We start from the raw sequence: 11,719 nt of genomic DNA, 5'->3' as shown, positions 1-11,719 counted from the left end.
GATCAGCAAGGGGGAAGGGGGAGCTCTCTGGGGGAGGGGTGGTGCTGCCCAGGGGAGTGGGATCAGCAAGGAGGGTGGGGGCAGATGTCCAGGATTCAGGTTATTAGTAACCTTTAGGATCTTGGTTAAAAATCACACAACACCAGGTAATAGTCCAACAGGTTTAATTGGACGCACACTAGCTTTTGGAGCGACGCTTCAGGTGATGAAGGAGCGTCGCTCCGAAAGCTAGTGTGCTTCCAATTAAACCTGTTGGACTATAACCTGGTGTTGTGTGATTTTTGACTTTGTACACCCCAGTCCAACACCGGCATCTCCAAATCAGGACATTTAGGATCTTGAATATCTGAAAAGGATCTTCCTTCTGTTTCCTCTTCTCTCCTGGAACAAACTGAAATGTTGTGAGTCCTCCTCCAAACCATATACTCGAATGACTTTGAATTATATTGTCGCATCTTCCTTGTTGCAGGATTGAAATCCTGTTACTCCCCCTAATATACATCATGCTATGTGTAATAGGCAGAATGTCTTTTTGGCTTCACAGCAGCATCCTGTTAGTGTTGAACACTACTCACATTGCTACTTCATAATAACAGCGTGAAACTGCGAGCTTTATTTGTGTTCAAGTATCTGAAATAGCTTCACATTCCCAGAATAACCTGAGGGTAGCCTTATGCACTTTTCAGGATTGAATGTGCTGGCCTTAGGCCCATTCATGTGTTTGCATAATTCTCATCAAGATCTGATCAGGATTGCCAATGCCTCACAGGATAGCTCATCATCTCACAGCATAGATCATCCTAGTGATTTGTAGTTTTTCTGAGGAAGTCATATCAGACACGAACCATTAATTCTGTTTCTCCCTCCACAGGTGCTGCTAAAGCTGCTGAGTTTCGCCAGAATGGATAGAGAACTGCATTGCTAAATAGGAAGCAGGATATTGGTACAAATGGTCCATTTCCATATTGGCAGTGTGTGACGAGTGGAATGCAACAAGGCTAAATGTTTGGGCCTCAACTATTTAAAACTTATATCAATGATTTGATGAAGGGAATAAATGCATGTTGTTAAAATGGCTGATGACACTAAGATAGGTAGAAAAGTGAATTGTGAAGAGGAATCTTGTGTCTGCTGAAGGATATAGATAGGTTAAGTGAATGGACAAAAGATTTCAAGATGGAGTATAATGTGGGAAAATATAAACTTGTCCACCTTGACAGATGGAATAGAAAGGCAATATACTGCTTAAATGGATAGTAATTGCAGCACTCTGAGCAACAGGACCCTGGATGTCCTTGTACATGAATCACAAAAGGTTATCTTAACCATACAGCAAGTAACTAGGAAGGCAAATGGAATGTTGTTGTTTCTTGCAAGGAGAAGTGCAAAACTATATAGAAAATTGGTGGGGTCAAATCTGGAGTACTGTGTCTCCTTATTTAAGAAAGTTTGTAAATGTGTTAGAGACAGGTCAGAGAAAGTTCACTCATTAACTGAAGTGGGGATGTTGTGGTGTTATTACATGAGAAAATGTTGGAAAAGCTGGGCCTGTATCGAAGTTAAGAAGAATAAAGAGGTGAACTTATTAAAACATTTGTGATCTTGAGGGACTTGACATGTTGGATGTTGAAAGAATGTTTATTCGTGTGGGGGAGACTAAAACTGGGGACGCTGCTTTATATCAGGGGTCTCCTATTTAAGACTTAGGTCAAGAGGAATTTAGTTACTCAGAGTGTTGTGAATATTTGGAATTCTCTTCCCCTGAGAATGGTGGAGGTGGGATATTGAATTCTTTGATGCAGTGTTATAAAGATGCTTTATATTTAATATTGCTTGGAGAACTCAAGTTTTGAAGGATTGTGGAAAATTGATTTATTTCAAGTTTTGGGAAAATAAATGGAATGGCCTTTGAAAAAAGATAATTGCAAGTTTACTGTGGACACTAGAGTTTTTTTTCGAACAATATTTCCTGGAAATCATGTCACTGGTGATACTTTGTGGCAGACATATGCTGGGGGTGACCTGACCTGGTTGTAGAGATGTACAGCATGGAAACAGACTCTTCGGTCCAACCCGTCCATGCAGACCAGATTTCCCAACCCAATCTAGTCCCACCTGCCAGCACCCGGCCCATATCCCTCCAAACCCTTCATATTCATATACCCATCCAAATGCCTCTTAAATGTTGCAATTGTTCCAGCCTCCACCACATCCTCTGGCAGCTCATTCCATACAAGTACCACCCTCTGTGTGAAAAAGTTGCCCCTTAGGTCTCTTTTATATCTTTCCCCTCTCACCCTGAACCTATGCCCTCTAGTTCTGGACTCCCCGACCCCAGGGAAAAGACTTTGCCTTTTTTTTCCTATCCATGCCCCTCGTAATTTTGTAAACCTCTATAAGGTCACCCCTCAGCCTCCGACGCTCCAGGGAAAACAGCCCCAGCCTGTTCAACGTCTCCCTGTAGCTCAAATCCTCCAACCCTGGCAGCATCCTTGTAAATCTTTTCGAAACCCTTTCACGTTTCACAACATCTTTCCAATAGGAAGGAGACCAGAATTGCACGCAATATTCCAACAGTGGCCTAACCAATGTCCTGTACAGCCGCAACATGACCTCCCAACTCCTGCACTCAAAACTCTGACCAATAAAGGAAAGCATACCAAACACCACCTTCACTATCCTATCTACCTGCGACTCCACTTTCAAGAAGCTATGAACCTGCACTCCAAGGTCTCTTTGTTCAGCAACACTCCCTAGGACCTTACCATTAAGTGTATAAGTCCTGCTAAGATTTGCTTTCCCAAAATGCAGACCCTCGCATTTATCTGAATTAAACTCCATCTGTCACTTCTCAGCCCATTGGCCCATCTGGTCAAGATCCTGTTGTAATCTGAGGTAACCCTCTTCACTGTCTACTACACCTCCAATTTTGGTGTCATCTGCAAACTTACTAACTGTACCTCTTATGCTCGCATCCAAATCATTTATGTAAATGACAAAAAGTAGAGGACCCAGCACCAATCCTTGCGGCACTCCACTGGTCACAGGCCTCCAGTCTGAAAAATAACTCTCCACCACCACCACCACCCTCTGTCTTCTACCTTTGAGCCAGTTCTGTATCCAAATGGCTAGTTCTCCTTGTATTCCATGAGATCTAACCTTGCTAATTAGTCTCCCATGGAAACCTTGTCGAACGCCTTACTGAAGTCCATATAGATCACATCTACTGCTCTGCCCTCATCAATCTTCTTTGTTACTTCATGAAAAAATTCAAATCAAGTTTGTGAGACATGATTTCCTCTGCACAAAGCCATGTTGACTATCCCGAATCAGTCCTTGCCTTTCCAAATACATCTACAACCTGTCCCTCAGGATTCCCTCCAACAAAATGCCCACCACCGAGGTCAGTTCACTGGTCTATAGTTTCCTGGCTTGTCCTTACCACTCTTCTTAAACAGTGGCACCACGTTTGCCAACCTCCAGTCTTCCGGCACCTCACCTATGACTATCGATGATACAAATATCTCAGCAAGAGACCCAGCAATCACTTCTCTAGCTTCCCACAGAGTTCTCGGGTACACCTGATCAGGTCCTGGGGATTTATCCACCTTTAACTGTTTCAAGAGATCCAGCACTTCCTCCTCTGTAATCTGGACATTTTGCAAGATGGTCTGTCGAGATGTTTATTTTATCTGGAGGGAAGCCTGCTAAGACCAAACAGTTCATCTGAACTCTCTCTCATTTCTGAAAAGAAAACTCTCTTGTTGAGTTCAAAGTGTTTGTTCTGTTGGAAGAGTGATTGAAAAAAAGTCAAGACTTATTTCCTGAGCAATCTGTATCTGTAAGATTTCAGAGAAAACTGTGCATGGTTAATGACTTGATCACATGTCAGAATTCGGGGACATTTAAAGCTTTATTACTTCTGTCTTTCAGAATTATGTATTGGCCAATTGTTCTGTTCATCAAAAAGTCAGAGAATGTTATTTTTCTTTTCCTGAAGAATGTGTGTGTGTTTACATGTGCGCTTTGGAAATAAGCATTTTTATTTCAAATGACTGTGTATGTTAACCAAGTTTTAAATAAGGTGGCATAGTGGCTCAGTGGTTAGCACTGCCGCTTCACAGCTCCAGGAACCCGGGTTCGATTCCTGCCTCAGGTGACTATGTGGAGTTTGCACATACTCCCCATGTTAGCATGGGTTTCCTCCAAGTGCTCCAATTTCCTCCCACAGTCAAAAGATGTGCAGGTCAGGTGAATTGGCCATGCTAAATTGCCCATAGTGTTAGGTGTATTAGTCAGGGGTAATAATAGAATAGGGGAATGGGTCTAAGTGGGCTACCCTTTGGAGGGTTGGTATGAACTTGTTGGGCCGAAGGGCCTGTTTCCATACTGTGGGGAATCTAATCTAAATCTTCATTGAATACATTTTGTTTTGATAATAAGCTGATAATTGTGTATATTAAGAAACCTGGTTGATGAATCTTTTTGTTTAATACCTGATATAGATAAGTATTTTATTGGTCATGTTTGGTAACTGGGAAAAATATTTTAATTTTATCTTGTGATCTAAGGAATAGTGCGGCTTAAGTGACGAAGCATTCCTTCAGCCTTGGTCATAATAGCGGTATGATTAGCGGTAATAGAGGTAGATAGATTCTTGATTATCAGGTGTGATTGGTCAGTGGAATTGAAGCCAAAATCTGCATTGAATCTGTCACATCCCCTCATGAAAGAATCCATTCGTACCCAGGGTCAGCCGAGTGAACCTTCTCTGAACTGCTTGCAATGTAAATATGTCTTAGATAAGAGACCTAAAACTGTTCACTGTGTTCCGGTACTGGTCTAATGAGTTGCTTATATAGTTTTAACAAGACTTCCCTATTTTTATACACTGCTCCCTTTGAAATTAAGACCAACATTCATTCGCCTTCCCTATTTTCCACAGAACTTGAATGCTTTTTGAGATTTATCCACGAGGACTCCTAAATCCCTTTGTCCAGTAGCTTTCTGCAGTTTTTCTCCAATTAAATAATATTCACCGCCCCTGTTCTCACGGCCAAAGCGCATAACCTCATATTTTTCTATTTGCCAAGTTTTTGCTCACTTCTTTAACCTGTCTGTATCGCTTTAGCAATTCTTTGTGCCAGCTTCACCACTTGCCTTCCCACCTAGTCTTGTGTTGTTTAGGATAAGGAACCAAAGAAGATACATCAGGTCCATCTTAGGGGGAGTGATGTTGTCATCACTAGACTAATAATCCAGGGAGACAGACGAATGCTTTGGATAATTACAGTTTCCAGCATGCCAGTTGGTGGAAATAAAAGCTAATGAAATGGTGACAGTGTAACCATTGTCAATTGCCATAAAAACTTATCTGATTCACTTATGTGTGTAGGATCAGTGGATCAGATCCAGCACTGATGTCCTGCCACATTCAGCCATGAATGGCAGTGGGCTGTTAAACTCACTCTATTTGCCTGTCAACATCCTGGGAATGGTATTCTCTCAACGATGTGCAGCCGCTTGGAGGGATTGATGTGCACGTACATGTTGACTTCTGGTTCCATGAAATAAAGGAAAATACGAAAAGCAGGGCGGGAGTGGGAGAAAGGCAGTGAGAGGTTAGGAGCAAATTGGCCAGGGAACTAGCACGTAGGTCACCTGAGTATTGGTTATGAGCAATGTGAACATTACAATCCTAGGATTTGAATTGAATTGATTTAAGTACGAGTTAGCTGTGCTGTTGCTAGCAATGACGTTACCGGCGCAGTGATTGTGTTAGTGATAGGTAAATCCTCTGCAGTTGTGATGGCAGCAAATTAGCCTGTAATGCAGCATGTTTTATTCATTGCTTGTGCTAATCCTAGCCCTATTAATAGCTGAACTTACCAGGCCTTAATAGAAACTCCATGGTTACATTCAGATGACAATACCAGGAAGCCCAAATATACAATGGTCACATACGTTCTTCCAGCATACGAACACTTATTGATTCTTTCATGAAGCAAATTGGGTTAATTTAAATAAAACTACTGGCAGTTTGGGAATCAAACTCCAGCAAGACTCTGGATTAATGAAGACAGGCATTGAATAAAAATGCAAATATGAATTGATCCTTTGATTTTAGATCTGAGGTTTTGACATCTGTGACCTGTCAATTCCTTCTTCCACAGGCTTCTGAAAAACAAACCAAGTCCTAGCTTTCAGGACGTGGAGGATAACTTTGATGGCAATGTCTGCAGATGTACAGGTTTGTAGTTTTATCAATTAGCAATAATTTAGACAATTATGTGACATCTTGAAATAGTTTCAGAGAATTACAAGAGATCGATTCACCTCTCTGTCCTTTTTTATTCATTATTGAATGCTTTACCTCAAAGGCCTTTTAATGCATGATGGCCTTGTCCATATCTACTATCTCTGCTGGTATTTGATCATACTCCTGCTTGTAGGGGGACAGGCTTTGGGGAATTGGAAGGTGAATTCTGTGCCACAGAATTCCCAGCCTTTTTCCTCCAGTGCAATTTAATCCGCTGGTCCAGTTTAGTTCCCGGTCAGTGGTAAATTCTCAAGATAGTTAATGGAAGGATTCAGCATTGGTAATACATGAGTGTCATGCAGATAGGTTTGACTCTTTACTGTTTGAGCTAGTCATTGTCTGGCACTTGTGTGGTGTGAATGTTACTTATTCATTGAATGTTATCCAATTCTTGAGGTATATCAGTATCAGGCGAATTGGGAATTGTGCTGAACATTATACAATCATCAGAGAGCCAACTGACTTTTTGATGAAGCAAAGGTCATTTAAGAAGCAACTACCGATATTTGGGTCTCCATCCTGAGGAATTTCTGCAGTTCTGGGACTGAGAAATTGAGCTCCAGCAACCAAGACCATCTTCCTTTGTACTACATATGACTCCAACCAGTAGAGAGCTTCCTGTCTGCTTCCCATTCACACCAGACTTTGGCTCAGAGTATTACTGGGATCAGTATGGGTAAAGATTAAAAATAGCAGGAGTTAGAAAATGCTCATGGGGTAAGTTTGCATGTCTCAGAATAATACTGATATAACTTTGAGAAGAACAGAGCCAATCAGAAACAAGATCCTTAAAATTAAACAGTCAATTGAATTGGTATGCGGGAAGAGTTAGCTAGTTGGGGAATTGAAGATCGATTGACAAGTTGTTTTAATGTATTTGTGGAATGTTGCTTTGCTGATTGCCTATTCCTAGTTGCCCTTGTTATGATAGAGGTGAGCTGTCTTTTTGAACTACTACAATCCATTTAGGATACTTAGTTCCACAGTGCTATTAGAGAGGGTGTGCCAAGATTTTGAGCCAAAGACATTGAAGAAATGATAACATATTTCCAAGTCAGGATAATGAGTTGCTTGGAGGGGAACTTGCAGGATGTGGTGTTCTCGGCTGTCTGCTGCCTTTATCCTTTTGATGGCAGTGGTTGTGGGTTTGTAAGGTGCTTCGAAGGTGAATTGTTGCAGTGAATCTTGTAAATGGTGCACACTGCTGCTACTGCCTCTGGAGGTGGAAGGAACGAATGTTTTGTAGATCTTGTGCCAATCAAGGGAGCTGCTTGGGAGCTGCACTCACTCAGGTAAGTGGACTGATTTGTGCCTTATGGACAATGGACAGAGTCAGGAGATGGGTTACTTGCAGCAGAATTCCCAGCCTCTGACCTGCTCTTATAGCCATAGTATTTTGATAACTAATCCAATTCAGTTTCTGGTCAATTGTGGCTCCCAGGATGTTCAGAGTGGGGGAGTCAATGATAGCAATGGGCAGTAATGTCAAGTGGTAATGTTAAATTCTCTTTTGTTGGAGATAGTCATTGCCCGGAATTTACTCGCCATTTGACAGCTCAGAACTGGATTTTGTCAAGGTCTTGCTGCAAGTGGATGCAGACAGCTCCAGCATCTGGGAAATTGTAAATGGTGCTGAACGGTTGTGCAATGATCTACAAACCTCCCCACTTCTGACCTTATGATGGAAGGAGGATCATTGTTGCAGCAGATGGAGATGTTGGGCTACCCTGAAGAACTCCTGAAGTGATGTCTTAGAGTTGAGATGAATGATCTCTAACATCTGGCAACCTTCTAACTTTGTGCCAGATATGACTCCAACTCAATAGTTAAATGCAGTCTTGATGTCAAATAGACTAAAACGTACGGAGGAAAAGGAGTTGAAGCCTGATAATGATGATCATATTAAATAGCACAGCAGAATGGGTGGACTATTTAGTCTATTGTTGTTACTATTTCTTAACTTATTGCTCATGTGAAGTGTTTTGAGACATTTTATTACATTTGGCCATTAAATGAAAGCTGCTGTTGTTACTGTCAAAAAGAAATGAATGAAGACCTCTTAATAATTACAAAGCTGAATACCTAGTGGCTGCACTGCAGGTCACCCAGGTGGCTTGAATCAAACAATGAAGGATGAATGATTTTGACTCAAAAAAGACGGCAACAGGTGAAATGTTAGTTATCAGTGGAAAACTAAAAAGGTGCAGACAGAAATGCCACTTTTAGGTTTGGATCAAGTTGACTTTTTAATTTTAACTTATGAATAATGTTCTTACCCTTGTATTAAATTGAAAACAAAAACACGATAATCAAATATGCAGGAAATACCTTACTAATTCTGTTTGCTGACTCGTCGTTTTCTATCTGATCAATCCAGGCTATCGATCTATTTTGGATGCCATGAAGTCTTTTGTCAAGAGTACAGACACAAAGCTGAGAGGTTCCTTTATTGATATAGAGGTAAAAATGTAACTGTTATAGTTTAAAATTCAGTTTGTTGTTGATAGTGAAATTGTATTCAAGTGTTACGTTGGCCATAAGATATAGGAGCAGACCATTCTGCTCATCGAGTCTGCTCCACCATTATACCATGGCAGATTTGTTTCTCAATCCCATTCTCCTACGTTCTCCTTGTAATCCTTGATCTCCTTACCAATCAAGAGCATATCTATCTCTGTCTTAAATACATTCAATGACTTAGCTTCCACAGCCTTCTGCAGCAATGTGTTCCACAGATTAAGGGCGGCATGGTTGCTAATTGTTAGTTCTGCAGGGACCTGGGTTCCATTCCACCTTTGGGTGACTGTCTGTGTGGAGTTTGCACCTTCTCCCTGTATCTGTGTGAGTTTCCTCTGGGTGCTCTGGTTTCTTCCCAACGTCCAAAGATGTGCAGGTTAGGTAGATTGACCATGCTGAATTGCCTGTAGTGTTCATGGATGTGCAGGCTAGGTTGGGTTAGCCATGGTAAATATAGGGTAGGGGGATGGGTGTAGGTGGGATGCTGTTCAGAGGGTTGGTGTGATCAGATGGGCAAAATGTCCTGTTTCCACACTGTTGGGTTTCTATTCTATTAACAACCCTCTGGCTGAAGAAATTGCTCCTCAGCTCAGTTTTAAAGGGTGGTCCCTTCTTTCTGACACTGTGCCTTTGGGTCCTACTCTTTCCTACTGTTGGAAACATCATCATCACTTCCACTGTATCCAGGCCTCTTAGTATTCTGTAAGTTTGATTCAGGCAGCTCCCTCATCCTTTTAAACCCCCATCAAGTACAGACCCAGAGTCCTCAACCACTCCTCAAACCCTTCATCCCTGGGATCATTCTTGTAAACCTCCTCTGGACCCTCTCCAATGCCAGCATTTCCTTCTTTAGGTATGGGGTCTAGAAGTGCTCACAATATTCCAAATGTGTTCTGACCAGAGTCTTACACAGCCTCAGCAGTGCATCTCTGCTCTTGTATCCTAGCCCTCTTGAAATGAATGTTAACATTGCAATTGACTTCCTAACCGCCAACTGAACCTGCATGTTCACCTGAAGGGAATTCTGGTTTGGGACTTCAAATTCCTTTTGTGCTTCACATCGCTGAAGCCTTTCCTGATTTAGAAAATAGTGTACGTCTGTATTCTTCCAGCAAATTGCATACCCTCACACTTTTCCACGTTGTGTATAATCTGTCACTTCTTTGCCCTTTCCCCTTGCCTGTCCAAGTCCTTCTGCAGGCTCCCCGCCTCCTCAATGCTACCTGTATCTCTACCTATCCTGTATGATCTGCAAACTTAGCAACAAACCCCTCAGTGCACTCATTCGGATATTTAATGTATAATGTGATTAGTTGTGTCCCAACACTGACCCCTGTAGAACCCCACTAGTCACTGGTTGCCATCCTGAAAATAATTCATTTTTATTCACTCTCTGCTTTCTGCCAGTCAGCCAATCCTTTGTCCATGTCAGTACCTTGCTCTGACCATAATGGGCTCATATCTTATTTAGGAGCCTCCTGTGCAGCATTTTAAAAAATTCCAAATAAATCACAGCGACTGGCTCTCGTTTGTCTTACTTATTTGTTTTAAGAGGCATTTGGATATGTATATGAATAGGAAGGGTTTGGAGGGATATGGGCCGGGTGCTGGCAGGTGGGACTAGATTGGGTTGGGATATCTGTTCAGCATGGACGGGTTGGACCGAAGGGTCTGTTTCCATTCTGTACATCTCTATGACTCCTCGACTCTACTCCTCCAAGGAGTTCTTATTAGATGTGTCAGGCATGACCTCCCCTGTTGAAGCCGTGCTGACTCCACCCTGTTTTACCATGTACTTCCAAGTACTCTGCAATCTCAACCTTAATAATGGTCTCAAATCTTACCAACAACCGAGGTCAGGCGAACCGACTTATAGTTTCCTGTCTTCTGCCTCCATCCCTTCTTAAACAGGGATGTTACATTTGTCATTTTCCAGTCCTCTGGGATCTTCCTTGACTCTAGTGAGTCCTAAAAAATTACCACTAATACCTTTATATTCTCAACAGCTATCTCTGTCAGAGATATAGAAAGGATAATATTAAACTGGAGAGGGTTCAGAAAAGATTCACCAGGATGTTGCCAGGAATGGAATGTTTGAGTTATCAAAATAGACTGGATAGGCTGGGACAATTTTCAATGGAGCATAGGAGGTTGAGGGGTGACCTTATCGAGGTTTATAAAATCATGAGGGGCATAGAAGAGGTGAATAGCAAGGGTTTTTACCCTAAGGTGGGGGAGTTCAAAACTTGGGGGCATATTTTGAAGGTGAAAGGAGAAAGGACATTGGGGCAGCATTTTTACACAGAGTGGTTCGTGTGTGGAATGAACTGCTAGAGGAAGTGGTGGACGCAGGTACACTTACAACATTTTAAAGACGTTCGGATATGTACATGAATAGGAAAGGTTTGGAGGGATGTGGGGCAAATGCAAGCAGGTGTGACCAGTTTTGTTTGGGAATATGGTTGGCATGGACTAGTTGGACCGAAGGGTCTATTTCCATGTTGTATGATTCTATAATTGTAACCTTGGATTGTAGTCCATCTGGTCTGGGTGATGTATCCACCTTCAGACCTTTCAGCTTCCCCAGCATCTTCTCCTTGGTGAGGATCACTACGCTCACCTCTGCCCTCTGATTCTCTTGAAGTTCTGGAATGCCGCTGGTGTCTTACAGTGTGAAAACAGATGGAAGGTACCTGTTCAGTTCATCTGACATTTCTTTGTTCCCCATTATTATTTCTCCAACCTCATTTTTCAGCAGTCTAATGTCCACTCCTGCCTCATTTTGCAAACTTTGAAATTACTAGATGACTTACTCTCTAATTTCATCTTGTTCCCCCTACCCACTTATTGCTTTTTAAGTTATTCTTGCTTGGTTTTAAAGGC

The 11,719-nt window shown here is 41.9% G+C and overlaps 1 protein-coding gene across 6 annotated transcripts in view; it reads left to right on the top strand.

Annotated features, from left to right (window-relative positions):
* The window catches only part of LOC122559054 (xanthine dehydrogenase-like), a 360,223-nt gene that overhangs the window by 75,754 nt on the left and 272,750 nt on the right, over nucleotides 1–11,719 (top strand). For 5 of the 6 annotated variants that reach the window (XM_043708275.1, XM_043708265.1, XM_043708304.1 and 2 more), the window contains 2 exons: nucleotides 6,174–6,250; nucleotides 8,697–8,779. The exons of the other annotated variant lie outside the window; for it this stretch is intronic. In XM_043708275.1, coding sequence (XP_043564210.1) covers nucleotides 6,174–6,250; nucleotides 8,697–8,779 — 160 coding nt within the window. The remainder of the gene's footprint in view (nucleotides 1–6,173; nucleotides 6,251–8,696; nucleotides 8,780–11,719) is intronic. 6 annotated transcript variants of the gene reach the window in all.

This window comes from Chiloscyllium plagiosum, chromosome 2 (genome assembly GCF_004010195.1).
Source record: "Chiloscyllium plagiosum isolate BGI_BamShark_2017 chromosome 2, ASM401019v2, whole genome shotgun sequence".
NCBI classification, from domain to species: Eukaryota; Metazoa; Chordata; class Chondrichthyes; order Orectolobiformes; family Hemiscylliidae; genus Chiloscyllium; species Chiloscyllium plagiosum.
This window is presented reverse-complemented; position numbering and strand designations above follow the sequence as displayed.